Source organism: Miniopterus natalensis, chromosome 9 (assembly GCF_054644295.1).
Source record: "Miniopterus natalensis isolate mMinNat1 chromosome 9, mMinNat1.hap1, whole genome shotgun sequence".
NCBI lineage: Eukaryota > Metazoa > Chordata > Mammalia > Chiroptera > Miniopteridae > Miniopterus > Miniopterus natalensis.
In genome coordinates, this window is record NC_142089.1 from 56,221,654 (window position 1) to 56,241,075 (window position 19,422).

At 40.9% G+C, this 19,422-nt stretch overlaps 1 protein-coding gene across 1 annotated transcript; it reads right to left on the reverse strand.

The window, feature by feature from the left end:
- Positions 1-259: 259 nt before the first annotated feature.
- On the reverse strand, positions 260-18,421 carry LOC107535773 (guanylate-binding protein 6-like). Its single transcript, XM_087820571.1, has 10 exons — positions 18,197-18,421; positions 17,276-17,403; positions 12,533-12,642; positions 12,135-12,331; positions 5,725-5,970; positions 4,095-4,375; positions 3,171-3,383; positions 2,123-2,225; positions 1,615-1,808; positions 260-638 (listed from the first exon to the last, which is right to left on the reverse strand). The coding sequence occupies exons 1-10, from the start codon at positions 18,384-18,386 to the stop codon at positions 414-416; spliced, it is 1,887 nt and encodes a 628-aa protein (XP_087676697.1). The 5' UTR covers positions 18,387-18,421; the 3' UTR covers positions 260-413.
- Between the last annotated feature and the right edge of the window lie 1,001 nt (positions 18,422-19,422).

The following is a 19,422-nucleotide window of genomic DNA, read 5'->3' on the forward strand; positions in this document are numbered from 1 at the left end:
GTAAGTGTATTTATTTAAACATATATATTTCTTTTTTTTAAAAATATATCTTTATTGATTTCAGAGAGAGGAAAGGAGAGGGAGAGAGAGAGATAGAAACATCAATGATGAGAGAGTCACTGATCAAGCCGGCAACCAGGCATGTGCCCTGACCAAGAATCGAACCCTGATCGCCTGGATCCTAGGTCAGCGCTCAACCTTTGAGCCATGCCCAGCCGGGCAACGTATGTATTTCAAAAAGTGAACATACTATAAGAGTATGTGCATTTATTCTATTTAACGTGGGCTCAGCATTTATATATTTTAGTACGCACTTTTTATGTTTAAAATGTGGATGAATGAAATCGAAAACAATGCATGCCAAAGCAAGCCATAGCATATATCCACATTCTATAATTTCCTTCAAAGGAGAACTATTTCTTTTTAAATAGTGAGCCAATGCCTTTTACAAGAGAACCAACAAGTTGAGCAGGAGCAGACAATATAATAGTGAGTTCAGTGCCAAGTTTATCTAAGGCTTTTGCAATCCAGGGAGTGTCATCTTCAGTAGAATCAATCATCTTTCGCAAACGATTGATCTCTGCATTCATCTCTTCAGATTTCTTTGTAAATCCTTCTTTCAGCAGATCTCTTTGAACCTTATAAAAAATGAGGAGGGAAGTAAAACTTTTTAAATTCACAGTTTCTCAAGAATTACATTTTGTATTTAAGAACATGTTCTTAAATATTTGAAGTCTTTTCTTTCGCTCTTAAAATTGCTCTCTCTTACACAATCAAGGAAAATTTTGCAACAATACACGCTGTCTTGGACCGAAAACTGAAAGAAAGCATCGTTTACAGCTTCACAAATATTCACACATCAATAGGGTTTTCTGGGATGCTAAGCCTGGCCTGAGGACAAATGTAATATGTGCCAGTCATAATTACAGTTGAGAGGCAACCTTGGTCTGCTGGCACTAACTCTCAGTCCCACTTGGAATAATGTGGTCAACCAAAGTGTGGAAGCCATGGGAAATCCTACATTGTTCTATAGCTCTATTTTAACATGTACAGAGAGCCAATCAGGAATTCTTCCTTTGCCATATGGTAACTTGGGTAAACTATCCACACTTGGAAACAATGCAGCCAGTTTAAAAGCTGTCATTTCCCTGAGTTTTGAAGTCTGGACATTTCTAATGGTTTATTGTGAGCATAGATCTACCTCAGGGTCTTTGGGTGGTAGTAGGGTTCCTGATAATACATAAGGTTCCTGATAATACATAATGATCTTGGTAAAGCAAACCAGTTGGTGGTCATAATAAATAATGGTGTTTCAAATAGCTGTTTAATCAGGCCACATGAGATCATTTTAAAATGCCCCCAAATAGCACCTCAAATGCTATTTATATTCTCCAAGTATTCAGAGGTGAGATGCTTGTCCTGACCACATCAGAGGTGATTTCAAAGATATTTTCACAAAGAAGGGGGTGGAGGGGAAGATTCAAGGTTTTACTAAAACACAAGTCGTAAATGGCAACGGCGTTTCCTCCCACGGTCTGGCTGTAACCCCCTCCGGCCCAGCGGAGGTACCCGGATAAGGGCCACTGAGCGCCCTGAGGCCACCGCAGGACTTACCTTCAGTTTATGCTCCAACATCGAGTTCTGCTCTCTGATTAGGTTCTCTCTGTCCCTCTCCATCTTCTCCTTCAGTTGACATATATTTTCCTCGAGACTCCTCTTCTGCGCCTCCATCTGCTGCTGCTGCTCCTGCAGTTTCTGTGTCATCAGCTCCTGTTCCTTCTCAGCTGCCTCCTTCCTGGCCCGCTCCTCTGCCCCAGGCAGGTTTGAGAGAGGGAAGGAAAGTACGTGAGGATTGATCTCTACCCTCCTGAGCTCAGAGACCAAACCAAACTGGAAAGGGAGGGGGAGTGCTCTGAATTCCCACCTTGGCACCGTCAAGAGCACAGTTCACAGTGCGGCGGGAAAGGCCCTGCCTGGCTGCTGTGCCCGAATGTTTTCAGATTTAGCAGAGTACGTCCCACAGAAGAAGCAAACTCTCCTTGTTGCAGGAAGGCTTTGCTCTCGCAGCTGCCCGAGGACACTGCGGGGCCCGCGGCCCACCGTGAGCCCACCCTGCCCGTACCTGCCATGGCCTTCTCCTTGTCCGTGAGCGCTCTGTCCGCCTGCAGGATGGACTTCCCGATGGCCACCTGCGACCGCAGGAAGCTCTGGAGCACCGCCTTTGCCTGAGGAAACAAGAAGGAAAAAGAACTTGATCTCCACTGGGAAGAACAGTGCTGCAAAAACAAGTATGTCCCTGTAATTTTTCCCTCATGATTAAAGCTGCATCGTGTCCTACACAGTGTCCAGGCTCCTTGGAGTGACCAGAGGCCCTCCATGCCCTACTGCCTCCTGTCTCCCTCCAGTGTCTCTCCCAGAGCGGCCTCCTTCTACCCACTGCAGGTTCCAGCCAGGGAGAACCATGTTCACACCTAAAACCCACAGTCTCTGCTGCTTTTTCACATTTGCCTTCCAGGGTGAAATGTCTCCAATTAGTGCTGCTGTTCTCCTCTGTCACTTGCTCGCTGTAACTTCAGGCAAGTCGTTTTAACCCGTCTCTGCCTCTCAGTTCGGATGTGTAAATTGTTGACAAAAAGTGTAGATGCTTCTTAATGCTACTTGAAGGATTAAATTAAAAGTCGAGGGAAAGAGCTTCATAGTGTGCCTTAACAATATCCGTTTGATGTGTATTAGTTGCAAAATCATCATTATTATTTTAATATTATGTGTTCCCATCAGCTAGGGAGCCAATGATCTCAGGTTCATAAGGATTGTAACCCTGTGTGAAGGTGTCTGTGTGTTTGGCTGCCTTTTCTCGTTCGATCAGCCTTGAAAGCAAAGACTCTGACTTTAATTCGTAAACTCTCTGCCTTTGAATGTCATGTGGTTGGATAGAAAAATGATTATTTCTCTTCTGTCTCTTCTGGATTTCAGAAATCCATATTCATTTTTGAGAATGGACTTTTCTTCTCTCTTCAGTAAGACAGAACAAATAATGGGCCCTAAAAGCTAAAATGGTCATGATATCCCCTTGCTCTCATGTTACCCACAACTGGTGCTGTGCTCACAGATTTTCAGGAGACCCTCTTGACTTTAATCAGTAGGATCCCTATGCTCCCCTTGTTCCTCACCTTCACCCCTTTCCTGGGCACTTGCCAGTAGTCCCGTTCAATCCTGTCCTTTGCTTCCATGTAGAGCTCGTAACCACCAGGAACAGAGAAAATGCCTGCTGAAATACTTTCCAGTAGGTTCACTGAAAGCTGTTCAAGTTCAGCCTCGCAGTATTTGGTAGATGCCTCTTCATTCCTCCGCACAAACTCATCCTTCTTATCCTTGATGATCCGCTGCAAAGGGAATATAGAGGGATATGATTAGAAGAAAGGAAGAGAGGAGATAAAATTCCATAGAATCTGGTAGAGGGAAGTCTAGCTGTGGTCCTCATGAGCAAAGCACTCTGTTGGAGAAGGACATGGAATAAAGCAGGAATTGCCAGACTCGACTTACTCACAACACTGAAAATGCCACCTGGGGCAGGGGAAAGCTTCTAACCTCCCTGAGTCTCAGGTTCTTCATCAACAACGTTCGACTTGCATTCCCTTGTCCCTATGGTTCCTAGAAGCTCTGACTTTCAGCAATTCCATCTTGGATGACACAGTGATACCACGAGGAGCTCATAGGAATTCAAAATAGCCTGGAATGAGGGTCTGTTAGGAGAGGTTTGGTTCCTTGAATGGGAGAGTGTTCTCAAAAAAGCGATTAGCCAAGGAATGGCTTTTGGGTGTTCTGGGCAGGCTTGAATTCAATACAAGTATTCTTTTCAGAAAGCTATCTATACTGATTATGCATGAGAGATGAGAGAAATTTTTGCATAAAGTTCCTAAGGTTTGGGGGGAGGAAGGGAAGAAAATGCAGTCTTTTGAAGCTCTGTCGCTCATAAGAATCCAGGCTGCTTAATCCAGGAGAGAGGGAGGAGGAAGGGGGTCACAGAAGCTCTTCCAGGCTTCATTCTTCAAGGGAAGGGCCACAAAGGGTAAATAAATACTGAGACAAATTACCACAAGATGCTTCTGGAACACCAGGTTTTCATCCTTGAAGGACTTCTCCATGAAGATTGCAATGGCCTCCTTCTCACAGGCTGCGTGCAGGTCCAGCAGCTCCTGGAGCGTGTCTGTGGGGAACTCCACTAGCTGGTCCATCTGCTGGCTGTAGTGCTCGGCTGCCTTCTGCACGGCCGCCGAGTTCTCAAGCTGGGCCAGAGCTGTCACCGCGTTCTCCAAACAAGGCACTCCCCCACTGTTGATGGCATTCACATAAGTCACCACCAGAGTCTTTAGCCCTAATAAGCCAGGAAATTTAAGGGATAAATATCAAGTTATCATTCAGTGGGATCCAAGATTCTGAGACTACATTTCTAAATCTCTCTCTCTCTCTTTCTCTCTCTCTGTGTCTTTCTCTCTGTTTCTCTCTCTCACAAACACACACATATGCACATTCCCCATGCCACTCCACACACAAACACAAACACATTACCTCCTTCTACTATTCTTGGAGTATGTAGTTAGTTAGATACTAACAATAGGCCAGGAAGCAAATGTAATCACACATCTGATTAAGCCTGATTAAGTGAGGGAAAACAGCTTTTCAGTCACCCTAGGGAGTACACCCAACTAACTGGGATGCAAGAAAATGGCACAGAAGGAATTCCTTTACTAAGTACATGCGCAAAAGCCAAATGATGAAGCAGAACTATAAGGCATGTGCAGTAAGAGCCAAATGAAGACAATAAAAGGGGGAGGGCACTAGCCTGGGAAAATCTAGGGAAAAGATTGGATAAAAGGACACAAGACCCTAAAGAGACAGGATAATTTGAAAGAAAGCTTGCCCTTTCCCAAACCCCAGGATATATAAGGAAGCTTAACAAGGCCTCCAGGCAATAGCTGCCCTCTAGCCTGCCCTCTCTCTGTCTCCCTGAGAGTGTAATGTTGCTTTTCACTTTAATAAACCTTGCAACCATTGCTAAAAAGGACTCCGAGGGTCCCTGAAATTATTTTCACACAACACTGTAGAAGATCATATTTCCTCCACTAATACTATTGCCCCACAGACTCTTAATTTTTATGTTTATTCAGACCACAAGGCTAAAACAAATTCAATATCTACCATTATCTAACATACTAAAGGATATCTGGAAAACATAATTTCCCATTAAAAGTATTAGAAGCAAATTGTTTACATAGGTGTACAGATGAGGCAGGGGAACTGCCATTATATTTATTCCTAATTCTGAAGCTTCCAGTAAATTTTCAGAGCTTTGTGGGCTAATATTCATTATTAAATTACCCTAAACTCTCAAAATATGTTTTGTATTCTCCTTGCAAATCACATTCCTTATAAAGGAATTTTTGAGGAAACGGTGTATTCTGTTTTTATACCCAGTTAGTGATTTATTATACTTGAAGATTTTTTATATGTATGGATGCTGCAGACTTTGTTGATAAAGGTTGTAATATTGGAGAGGAATTTATAACCCTCCAATAATGTGATGAGTATACTTTTGTCTTCAATGGAGTCTGAATATCTTTAGACCCAAAATTCAATATAGAACCAAACAGAAATCCTGGAGAACACATCATAGAATATACTAAACAAATATTAGGCCCCACAGAATGTCAAAAGGAGACTCACGTTTCCCGGTGACCAGGATTCCTTTTTTGAGGGTCTTGGTCCTCGCTTGGGTGAAGATGTGATAACAGAAATTCTTTGTTTGTTCCTGGAATTGAGGGTCCAGTTGGTTTTCTTCAACCTTCTCAATATTGGCTAGGAGTTTTTTATCATTTGTTGGCCGGTCAAAGACAAAACACTTCCGTTTTGGAAAGAAATGCCGGATGCACTCTCTGGGGAGATTGGACCTTTGTATTTTGGGATCCATGCCTGAAGGATAAAAAAAAAGGAAAAAAAAGAAACAAGCAACAACAAAGAAACAGATATTACAGTAGGAACAGTCTGAAGAAAGGGACCTAATGATTTTTATGACAGGCATTTTTGTATTTTTGCCTATTCTGTGTCCAACTTCTGTCTATAACTCCTTTAGCAAAGACATCCAAGTGCTTCTTTAACATCCAATTTACCAATGATGGAACTCTGGGGAAACATTTTGGACGAGATCAAATATGGTTAAAAAACACATCTATTGCCCGGCCGGGCGTGGCTCAGTGGTTGAGCATCAGCCTAGTATCCAGGCGATTAGGGTTCAATTTCCAGACAGGGCACATGCCCGGGTTGTGGGCTGGATCCCCAGTTGGGGGTGTGCAGGAGGCAGCCAATCAATGACTCTCTCATCATTGATGTTCCTGTCTCTCTCTCCCTCTCCTTTCCTCTCTCTGAAGTCAATAAAAAAACATCTATTGCTGCTATCAGACCTAAAAATGGTAGAGTATTGTCTATAGTGTCTATATTGATTACTGAATGAGTGGCTAACAGAAAAATAGGTCAAATGTAGGGTTTTGGTCTACTTCATCCCAGATGGAAATGAAGCTGTAGACCAAAATGAAGAGCCACAAATAAGCCTTAATGAAACAGTGTTAGAAATAACACGCAGGTTATTCAAGGAAAACTGTTTACATACTAAAAATAATGTGTACAACATTAGTGTTTTGTTTTTTTCAACAAAAACCTCTTAAGAGTGAAGTATCATGCTACCTGACATCAAACTATAATACAATGCTGTGGTAATCAAAATGTAATTTTAAGATATCACCCTTAATCTCTAAACTCTTTAAGGTAAAGAAATATATTTCATTTGACGTGTTGCTCTTGTACCTAGCCAATTTCTCATCGTTTTGAGAAACCATAAACAGAAACATGAAGAAAAGAGTATATAAGTCAGAATTGATATTTCTTTCAAGGTTTCAGCAGATACATGCCTATGTAAATATAACCCATTCAAATAATTTATTACTTTGAAATTATAGCAAGGATAGATATGTGGGAATTGAAAAAAAGCTATGATATGGATAGAAAGAATTAATATCGTTAAAATGTCCATATTGCCCAAAAAGGAAGCAATCTACAGTTTTAATGCAATCCTTGTTAAAATACCAATGGTGTTTTTCACAGCAGTAGAATAAATAATCCAAAAACTTATATGAAACCATGAAAGGCCCCCTGAATAGCCACAGAAACAATGAAAAAGAATAACAAAGTAGAGGTATCATGCTACCTGACATCAAACTATAATACGATGCTGTGGTAATCAAAATGGCAAGGTGCTGAAATAAAAACAGACATATAGATCAATGGAACACAACAGAGAGCCCAGAAACAAACCCACGCAAATATGATCAATTAATATACAACAAAGGAGGCAAAACAACATACAGTGGGGTGAAGACAGTCTTTTCAATAAATGGTGATGGGAAAACTAGACAACTACCAGCAACAAATGACACTACACCGCCTTCTGACACCATATACAAGAATAAGCTCAGCCCGGCTGGCCTGGCTCAGCAGTTGAGCATCGACCGAGGATCCAGGAGATCGAGGTTCCTTCTCAGTCAGGGCGCACGCGTGAAGTGTGGGCTCGATCCCCAGTAGGGGCGTGCAGGAGGCAGCCGGTCAATGACTCGCTCATCATTGATGTTTTCCTCTCTCTCTCTCTCCCTTCCTCTCTCTGAAATCAATACAGACATATTTTTTCAAAAATTTTTTAAAAAGGAGAGAGAAACAAGATGGCGGCGAAGGTAACAGCTGTACCCGCCGCTCCCGCAACCACATCAAAATTACAACTAAAATACAGAAGCACCATCACTCAGAGCTTCCTGAGATCTGGCTGAACAGAAGCCCCACAACCAGGGGACTGAAGAAGCACCGAGACGGTAGGAGGGGCGGAGACGCGGGCGGGTCGGGGCTGAATCTTCGAGAGGCGGCCGCGGGCGCACACCCGGTGCCGTGGGGAGGGAATCTCGGCGGCGGAGGTTTCCCGGAGGAGCGAGGGGTCCCAGCCCCACAGCAGGCCCCCAGCCCAGGGCTCCAGGACCAAGAAGAGACACCCCCACTACTCCGGGCTGTGAAACCAGCGGGGACTGTGGCTGAGGGTCGCGGAGGCTGCGGGAACCCCAGGCTCTCCTCTTAGAGGGCCCGCACACGGACTCACTCAGACGCGCTCCCTCTGAGCCCAGCGCCGGGCAGCAGCTAGACAGGAACCTGGGACACTCGGGGAGGAACTAACCTGCCTGAGATCCGGGCGAGAGGGGGAGGGGCGGCTTCCTCCCAGGCAGAAGGGCTGGCAGAGGCCGTAGCTCCCTTGGCGAGTCCTCCCCGCACACAGCGGCAGGCAGGCGCCATATTTGAACCGCCAGCACCTGACTCACACCTTTGGCCCCGCCCCTCCCCACCTGCAGCTCATCCAGGCCATTTCTATGCAAGTGGCCTCTCAAGCTTCATGCTTAGGACTTTCCTAAAATCTCTCAAACAAGCAGAAGCGGGCCCCATATGGCTTGGTAAGTGGCCCCAGGCCTGGAACTAGCAGCAGCCTGCATTGGCTCATAGCTTGGCCTCTCCTGGACACCGCCAAGCCCAGCACAAGTAGCAGCCAACTACGGTTTGCTGTGTAGCTCATGCTGGGTGGCCCTGAGCAAGGCACAGGCACAGGCTGACTTTGCATCTGCCGGGAGGCCCCAGAGACAGTGCACCTGGTGCTCAGACTTGACCATGCTGGATTACAATCCTACCACATCCATGAGTGACACTCAAGGGGCGCACTTGGTGAACACCAAAGCTCCACTGAAGTAAATCCTTATCTATAAGGGTGTCTCCAGCACAACAGCTCTTTGGTTGTAGTTGTAGCTGGTCCTCACAGCTGATTGGCCTGGGGGTCAGTTCCTCCCAGGGATGCCAACAGTAACCAAGGCTCAACTACAACAGGACAGTGCACACAGCCCACACAGGGGAGCACCTAGAAGGCCCAGCTCAGGTGACTGGGGAAGCTAAGCCACTGGACCCTACAGGACACCTACTACACAAAGCCACTCTACATATTCCAGGAGACATAGCAGCTCTACCTAATACATAGAAACAAACACCCGGAAGCAGCCAAAATGTGGAGGCAAAGAAACATATCACAAAGGAAAGAACAGAAGAAATCTCTAGAAGAGGAACTAAATGAAATAGATCCAAGCAACCTAACAGATAGAGAGTTCAGAATAATGGCTATAAGGATGTTTAAGCAGACTGTTAGGGAATAACTGAGAAAATCGATAGCATAATAAAGTACCAATTTGAAATGAAGGTTAAGGAACTGAAATGAAGAATAATTTACATGGAATCAACAGTAGAGTAGAGGATGCTAATAATCAAACCAGCAATTTGGAACATGAGGAAACAAAAAACACCCAACCAGAAGAGCAAAAAGAAAAAAGAACCCAGAAATATGAAGATAGTATAAGGAGCCTCTGGGACAACTTCAAGAGGCCCAACATTTGTATTATTGGGGTGACAGAAGGGGAAGAAAGAGACCAAGGAATTGAAAACCTATTTGAAAAAAGAATTACACAAAACTTCCCCTACCTGGGGAAAGAAATCGACTTACAAGTCCAGGAAGCACAGAGGGTCCCAAACAAGAGGAACCCAAAGAGGCCCACAGCAAGACACATCATAATTAAAATGCCAAAGGTTAAAGACAAAGAGAGAATCTTAAAAGCAGCAAGAGAAAAGCAGTTAATTATCTACAAGGAAGCACCCATATGACTGTCAGCTGATTTCTCAACAGAAACTTTACAGGCCAGAAGGGAGTGGCAAGAAATATTCAAAGTGATGAAAAACAGAACTACAACCAAGATTGCTCTACCCAGCAAAGCTATCATTTAGAATTGAAGGTCAGATAAAGAGCTTCTCAGACAAGGAAAAGCTAAAGGAGTTCATCACCACCAGACCAGCACTACAGGAAAAGTTGAAGGGTCTTCTTTAAGAAGCAGCTAATGAACAGAAGAATCTGATGAAACTAAATATATCCAAAGACATTGACGCATACAACAGATGATCATATTTCAGAGGGAAGGGGGGAGGAGGGTGGGAAGAGAGTAACCAAAGAAGTTATATAACCCATGGACACAGTTAATAACAGGGTGAAGGCCTGGGAAGGGGGTGGAGGGGATCAATGGGAGGGAAAATGGGATACCTGTAATATTCTCAACAATAAAGATAAATTTAAAAAGTAAAAAAAAAAATTTTTAAAGAATAAACTCAAAATGGATTAAAGACTTAAGACTCAAAGCCATAAAACCCTTAGAAGAAAACATAGGCAGTAAAATCTCAGTCATTTTTCTTAGCAATATATTGTTTTTTACATTGCTCCTCTGGCAAGGGAAACAAAAAAATGAGCAAATGGGACTACATCAAACTAAAACTTTTTGCACAACAAAGAAAACCATCAACAAAACAAAAAGACAACCTCCTCAATGGGAGAACATATTCTCCAATGACACACTTGATAAGGGATTAATATCCAGAAGTTATGAAGAATTCATACTACTCAATATAGAAACAACAATTGGGTTAAAAAGTGAGCTGAGGACCTGGATAGAAACTTCTCCAATGAGTCATACAGATGGCCAATACATATATGAAAACATGCTCAACATAACTAATCACAGAACTGTAACTTAAAACCACGCCAAGGTATCACTTCATACATGTCTGAAAGGCTCTCATCAATAAATCAACAAACAACAAGTGTGGATGTGGAGAAAAGGGAACCCTCGTGCACTGTGGGTGGGAATGCAGATTTGTGCAGCTACTGTGGAAAACAGTAAGGCGATTCCTCAAAAAATTAAGAAGAGAACTACCTTATGACCCAGTGACTTCACTTCTGGGTATATATCCAAAGAAATCCAAAATACTAATTCAAAAGAATATATGCCCCCTAATATAACTGCAGCATTATTTACAATAGCCAAGATATAGAAGTACCCCAAGTGCCCAACGATAGATAAGTAGATAAAAAAGAGGCAATACATTTACACAATGGAATATTACTCAGCCATAAAAAAGAATGAAAACTTACCATTTGTGACAGCATGGATAAACCTAGAGGGTACTATGCTTATTGAAATGAGTTAAACAGAGAAAGACAAGTATCATATAATTTCACCTATATGTGGACTCTAAAGAACAAAATAAAGTAAAATTGAAACAGACTATAGATAGAGAGAACAAAGTGATGGCTGCATGAGAAGGGAGAGGTTGGACGTCTGGGTGAAAAAGGTGAAGGGACTAACAAATACAAGTTGGTAGTTACAAAATAGTCTTGGGGATGTAAAATACAGTATAGGAAAAATAGTTAATAATACTGTAATAACTATGTATGGTGCCAGGTGGGTACTTAAAATATAGGAGGTATCACTTTGTAAAGTATGCAATATCTAACCGCTATGCTGTACACATGAAAATAATACAAAATAATATTAAATGTAAACTTTAATTGAAATATAAAATTATTTTTAAAAGAAAAAGATTCTGATATAGAAATTAAAATGTATATTCTGATAAATATCAAAAATGTCACAAATGCATAGACTAAAAAGAAAAAATATACTTCTTCCAGTTTATTACAACATAATGCCATTTTTATTGATAACACATGTATGAAGACATTAGAAAGTCATATGCCCATTTTAGAAGAATAATATCTAACTATGTGAATGATTTTTTTTTCATTGGATAGGCTTGTCATTGTAATTTTATTCCCAGCAAGTATTTGATCAGTTGTTTTCCTCAACATGGAAAAGCAGAAGCTAAAATAACAAACAAAAGTGCCTGGTCTTTAGAAGGCTTTAGCATCCCTGTATTCTAGGTTACAATTGGATGCTAAATTACATATTGGGGAAAGAACAAATTGGTTATGAATCATTTTACTCTACTTCAGGCTCTACTTTTCTTAAGTGGACTTAAACTCCAGTCCACAGCGCTTTTCAACCCCTCTCCCAGCCATCTTTTCTACAGACTTCATGTAGTCTCAAGTACAAATGCAACTCCAGACATGGTGTCTAATACCTCGCACCCTGTATTGGACCATCCACTGCCCAGCCATGTGCTGTTACCTGGAACCAGCTTCAAGGCATTCTCCAGGTACTCATCTTCTGTGACAGGGTGACCATTTAACATCAGCTCCAGGGTGAAATCCCGCACAGTCCAGATAAAGTCTGGAAAAAAACTCACAAACTCTGTGGAATCATCTACTCCATCTGATGTAGGAGAGGACTTTGCCCTGATGAGTTCTGTCAGCTCTGTCACATAACTAGGACTTGGCTAAGGAAAATAAACTTTCTACCCACAATTCCCTATTTCTCTAACAAAATAATGTATTATAAACAGTCCCTTTTGCTATGGTTCCTTCTGGTCCACCAAAGGCAATCTAGTGAGAAGGAAGGAGAAACTGACTGGATCTGCATTCCCAGAGACTCCATGACACACAGTGGTTTGGTTCCTGGAAGGATACTGCAGGTGCTCCAGGGCCTGGTGGTTGATGGTGCTCATGCTGTTGTAGACAAAGGTGCTGCTCAGGAGCACGGCCAGGGCAAAGATCCATGAGTCATTCTTAGGGTTGCCCTGGAAGCACATTAGGTGAAGACATTTAGGAGTTTACCCTGTAGAACTTCATTCAGACACTGAGTTTAGCAGCCTGTTAGTTTTATTTCAGCTATGTACTCACCATGCAAAGAAATAAGTTTGAAGACAGGAGTAAATACACATATTGGCTTTGACAATTACAAAACATTTCTTGTGATTGAATTTTTTCATATATAAAAGGATTTTGTGATCACATGGCTTTCTTTTGACTCAATTGGATGAAATAAAATAACATATAGAAAAGTTTATACATCCTTCCAATGTATTCTTTATTTCTGCTATGTCATTCTTCATTTCTGAATAGTCACTTTTCTTAGTTTCCATATCTTTTTTTCATGCTGTTGAGCATCTTTACAATCAGTATTCTGAACTTTGTATCTGAGAAATTGCTTATCTCCATTTCAGTTAGCTCACTTAGGCCTGGATGGCTTCACAAGGGAGTTTTACCAAACATTCAAAGAAGAATTAACACCTATTCTACTGAAACTATTTCAAAAAATCCAAGAGGAAGGAACACTTCCAAACTCTCTTTATGAGGCCAGCATTAGCCCAATTCCAAAACCAGATAAAGACACTACAAAGAAAGAGAATTACAGGCCAATATCCCTGATGAACATAGATGCTAAAATCCTCAACAAAATATTAGCAAATCAGATCCAGCAATATGTTGAAAAGATCATACACCATGACCAAGTGGGGTTTATTCCAGGGATGCAAAGCTGGTACAGTATTTGCAAATCAATAAGCATGATACATCACATAAACAAATTGAAAGACAAAAATCACACGATCATATCAATAGATGCAGAAAAAGCATTCGATAAAATCCAACACCCATTTCTGATAAAAACTCTCAGCAAAGTGGGAATAGAGGGAACATACCTCAACATAATAAAGGCCGTATATGACAAACCTACAGCCAACATCATACTCAAAGGGCAAAAACTAAAACCATTTCCTTTAAGAACAAGAAGAAGACAGGGATGTCACTTTCACCAATCTTATTCAACATAGTAGTAAAAGTCCTAGCCATAGTGATCAGACAAGAAGAAAACATAAAAGGCATCCAAATTGGAAAAGAGGAAACAAAACTGTCATTATTTGCAGATGGCATGATATTGTACATAGAGAATCCTAAAAACTTCACCAAAAAACTACTGGATTTAATAAATGAATTCAGGAAGGTAGCAGGATACAAAATTAACACCCAGAAATCAATGGCATTTTTATATACCAATAATGTACTCTCAGAGAACTAAAAAAAAATCTCATTTGCCATTGCAACTAAAAATATAAGATACCTAGGAATAAACTTAACCAAAGATGTAAAAAACCTTTACTTGGAAAACTACAGGACACTGAAAAAAGAAATAGAGGAAGATATAAATAAATGGAAAAATATACCATGTTCATGGAATGGAAGAATTAACATCATTAAAATGTCCATGCTACCCAAAGCAATGTATAAATTCAATCCAATCCCTATTAAATTACCAACTGCATATTTCGCAGATCTAGAACAAACATTTTGAAAATTTGTATGGAACCAAAAAACACCCCAAATAGCCATGGCAATCTTGAGAAAGAAGAACAAAGTTGGAGGCATCACAATACCAGATATCAAGTTATACTGCAAAGCCACTGTAATCAAAACAGCCTGGTACTGGCACAAGAACAGACATATAGATCAGTGGAACAGAACAGAGAACCCAGAAATTGACCCATGCCATTATGATCAATTAAAATTTGACAAAGGAGGCAAAAACATACAATGGAGTAAAGACAGTCTGTTCAATAAATGGTGTTGGGAAAATTGGACAGCTGCATGCCAAAAAACGAAATTAGACCACCAACTTACGCCATACACAAAACTAAATTCAAAATGGATAAAAGACTTAAATGTAAGACATGAAATCATAAAAATCCTAGAGGAAAACATAGGCAGCAAAATCTCAAACATTTCTTGTAGCAATATGTTTGCTGATACATCTCCTAGGACAAGAGAAACAAAGGAGAAAATAGACAAATAGGACTGCATCAAAACAAAAAGCTTCTACACAGCAAAAGAAACCATCAACAAAACGAAAAGGGAGCCCACTGTATGGGAGAACATATTTGCCAATGACACATCGGAACATAGGGTTAATATCCAAAATATATAAGGAACTCATACAACTTAACAAAAGGAAGACAAACAATCCAATTTAAAAAATGGGCAAAGGACCTAAAGAGACAATTCTCCAAAGAGGACAGACAAATGGCTAAGAGACATATGAAAAAATGCTCAATGTCACCAATCATCAGAGAGATGCAAATTAAAACCACAATGAGGTATCACTTCACACCTGTCAGAATGGCTGCCATCAACAAATCAACAAACAACAAGTGCTGGTGAGGGCATCTTAGTACACTGTTGGTGGGAATGCAGACTGGTGCAACCACTATGGAAAGCAGTATAAACTTTTCTCAAAAAATTACAAATTCACCTGCCATTTGACCCAGTGATCCCACTTCTAGGAATATATCCTAAGGAACCCAAAACACCAATCACAAAGAACTTCTGCACCCCTATGTTCATAGCAGTGCAATTTACAATAGCTAAGATCTGGAAACAGCCCAAGTGCCCATCAGTAGATGAGTGGATAAAAAAGCTGTGGCACATTTACACCATGGAATACTATGCAGCTGTAAAGAAGAAAGATATTTTATCCTTTGGCACAGCATGAAAGGAACTAGAAAGTATTATGCTAAGTGAAATAAGCCAGTCAGAGAAAGACAAATACCACATGATCTCATTTATATGTGGAATATAATAAACAAAATAAACTGATGAACAAAATGGATCCAGAGACATAGAAGCATGGAACAGATTGAGAGATCTCAAGAGAAGATGGGGAGGGGAGTGTGGGTGGGGAGAGATTAATCAAAGAACTTAAATGTTTATAAGCATAACCCATGGACACAGCTATTGGTATGGGGAAAGCCTGTGGGTAGGATGGATGTGGGGTGGAGGGGATTAATTCAATGGGGATAAAAAAGGGACATCTGTAATATTTTAAATAAAAAGATAAAGAAACTAAAAAAGATAAATGAATGAATGAAAATAAATACATAAATAAATAAATAAATAAATAAATAAGAAGAAAAAAAAAGAAAGAAAGAAAAGTTTAGCACAGTACCTGTTGTGCAACTAGGTTCAATGAAGAGTGTTACCACATATTCATTCTACACCATTTGTTGGTCATGAACTACATAAAATATACCATAGTTAACATAACTGGGGATATATTCAAGAAATGTTTTTGAGTAACTACTGAATATTTCCACTGCTGGTAAATTTAAAAAGCAGTTGAAAGTGAGAAATACTACTTTCAAGACGAGTATTTTGCAGCCGTATGAGACACCTATAACAAAGAATGCAACAAAGATAACAATATCTACAGGCGGCTTACATCTGAATAATGTATAGAAGCACTGGAACCTATAGATGTAGTCAATAAAAATTTACAGGTCCATCATGGAAGACCAGAGCTCTAAAAGTTGGAAAATTTCACAGAACACAAAGTTTTCCTCAGCATCTTGACAGAAAATGAAAGACCTGGTAGAATGTGAACTTGAAGAAATGAAGGTATCCTATGGGCAGAAAGACCCACGGAAGCAAAAGTAGACATGGCAGAATACAGGGGTCTTTTCAATAAAAGTAGACTTAGTTGATCTCACTGGAACAGGAGGTAGGTCAAGAAGTTTAGGCTGGAGAGTAAGCCTAGTGCAACCAGATGAAGGACCTTTAAGGCCGGGTTAATTTGTTTGTATAAAATACAGCGGAATCTTTTTCTAATATAAACAGTGTCTAAAGTTGTTCCCTAGAGCAAAGTGAAAAATGCCTAGAAGACGCAATAATAAATTCTTGGAGGGAAATGCTGATTCATTAATTTATCTTCTCAAAGCCCAATTTAAATAAAATGATTACCATAAAAAGTATCACTTATGACAGCAATAGGTTGTTTAGACAGCAAGACTCTTTAATATATAAAAATAAACACAAAATGGATAACTCTTCTTTGGTAGAAATAGAGAGTTGTAGAAATTTAGGTACTATTTCCAAATAAGTCTCAAACTAAAGCAGAAAAGGAGAAATCATGCATTTACCCCTTAGTAGAAAAATAAAATATCAAAAACTCATCTACATGTATTGTAGGACAAACACATGCTTTGATAGAACCGTCCGTCTCCTTCAGAGGTGCCTCAAAGTCTTCCAGAATGCTCTGTGAGTACTTGATAATCTTCACCACAGGACTGCAGACTCTTTGAGGGCAGAACTTTGACTTTGGTCACTAGTATCTACAGTACTAATTTAGAGACCTGGGAATATGGTGCTCAGTAATTATTTAGTAAATTGAATGAAATTATTCACCCAGTGCCAAGAAATAAAAGAAAATTTTACTCAAAGTACCATGTCACCTTACCTCGAAGTAAGAGTCAAACCAATGAAAATTTGCCTGATATATAGTTGGATTTCAAGATTTCACAAATAGAACAAGCAGTTAAGTTAAAGAGATCATTATGAGAATATCCAGACTGAAAACAATGTGTCTGTGACTCTCTGCCTTACCTTTTCCACATCGCCCAGGCCCTCGGTGTCCAGAAGGACCAGAGTGCAATCAGTCTTAGAGGGGTGAGGCACACACCACATCCAGATGCCCTTGGTTTCAGACTGCACCGTAGAGCCCAGAGGGAAGCCTATCATGGAAGGGGAGACCCAACACACAGTGACGACAGACAATCTAAGCAGCCAAGGGCTACAAAGTCAGACTTGTTGCACTGTAAGAACCCCAGAATATAAGCTAGTGCTTTCTCTATTTTGTAAGAATGCTTCACTTTGTATGTCATCTATTTCAAGGAGGAGGTGAATGTCAACTGTGAGAATGATACCCAGCAAGGGCTCGAAATGGAGGCAGGGGGCATCCATGAACCAGACACAATAAAGGTCACTGAATACCATACGAGCATTTTAAAAGAACAGTCTAGTGCAAACCGGGCAGAGGTAGATAACAGAGAGACATCTAAAGAAAAATAAATTGAGATAATATTTTTTCCAGTCAAAGTGATTAAAAAAAAAAAATGGCAGAGTGTGGAGAGAGGTTATTAGCCACAATGGGATGTGAACTCACAATAATTTTTAAACATGGTGATTGATATTCAAACATCTTTATATGCTGATAGGAATATTTCATAGAGAAAGCAAAACATGTTATAAGAGAGAGAGGTCGCCCAATTTCAAGACCCCAGTGCTTGCACAGGTAAAACAAGGCAGGAGTCTGCCCATTGGTAGGAGAGAGTTTCCTTAATAGGAGTAAAACAATGAATATGGCAAGAAAATACATTCGGGTAATAGTTGAGTGGTGAGAATAAAATTAGAAGGTTGGTTTATTGAGAGGAGTTTGGTTCTCTCTTCATGTACCAGGGAAGAGAGCTGATAAGCTGTGATATAGGTGGAGTCAAGAAATTGACCCCTGCCTGAGGCCACACTCACCATGGTTCTGTCCTACAAGACGGTTCATCAAGTAGGACTTGCCTGTACGATACAGTCCTACAATGGCCACGACCACCACTGGCTGAGAAATCTGGTCAAGAATCTGCAGAGCTTCCTGATTCACTGACAGCTGCTCATTGCTGTTTTCCACCAGACAAATGGGGGCCACCATGCTGGGTATGGATGCCATGGCAACCTGCTAACCTAGAAGGGCATCCCAGTAGAAATAAGATTATAACATTCTCTGATGCAGAATTATGCAAAGCACCCATCGCCTTAGAACAGCGAGTGTTCTGCTTTGTTTCTGGCACAGTAAGCATAGGCTAAGCCCTGCGATAAAAATTCATCGCTTCTTGGTTCTGTCCTTACAGTGGATCTTCGCAGGGGCCCAAGTGTTCCCAGTGCTGTGAGGATCTCAGTTGAGTATTATTGCCAGCACTGGGCAGCCTCGTTATAATGCACGAAGTAGTTGGCTCTACCCAAGGCGAGAATCACCAGTGAGGAGCAAAGCCATCCCCTCACACCAACATCCTCTCCCCAAACCTAAGGCTTAACCAGCTGCAAAGAGGACAGTGGGGCCGATGCTGAGGAAGGACCTGCCACCAGGACGACCTGGGGACACAGTCATGAATTGTAAACCACAGGTTTCACGCATCTCTTCTGTCTCATGGTCCTAATTGTTGAGAACAGCTATAGAACTAGTGGTGAATATGACTAGGACCATCAGAATTTGAGTTTTTAAATTGACAGTTTGCTTTGACATGTGACAGACAATGAAGTGTAACACCTATGGCACCATTTATGATATTGACGGGGCCAAAGGAGTTTGGGTTTCCAGAAGGGTAACAGCATTTGATTTGTCTCCTCTTACAGAGTCTTCAAACTCTTTTTGGCCACAAAGCTGAACAGTCATCCCCTGTTCAGAGAAACTGAGTCACACAATATGATTTTGTTTTTCAGAATGAAGTATGCATCTGAATTAAAAAGTGGATGTATGTTATAGTCCAATAAAAAGTATATATTAAAAAAACAGTCAATAAAGAATAACAAGTCCTCCCAATTTCTGCACCCTCCACGTCCTGTTAACAATATCCATGTGAAAGTATCCAGCGGTTCTGCATAATTCCTGGATATGTCTGACAGAGGACTTTGTTAGGGAAGAGAAAGTACTCCTGATATTCCAGAAAGTGCTGTGCTGGTGCTTCCCAATTTTCAGAACATACTGA

Excerpts from the sequence above, each read along its gene's own strand:
- LOC107535773 (XM_087820571.1), bottom strand. The coding sequence starts at position 18,386 with ATGGCATCCATACCCAGCATGGTGGCCCCCATTTGTCTGGTGGAAAAC. Across the intron at positions 12,643-17,275 it reads GCCTGGGCGATGTGGAAAAG|GGCAACCCTAAGAATGACTC; the intron begins GTAAGGCAGAGA and ends ATGTGCTTCCAG. Across the intron at positions 4,376-5,724 it reads AATCCTGGTCACCGGGAAAC|GGCTAAAGACTCTGGTGGTG; the intron begins GTGAGTCTCCTT and ends CTGGCTTATTAG.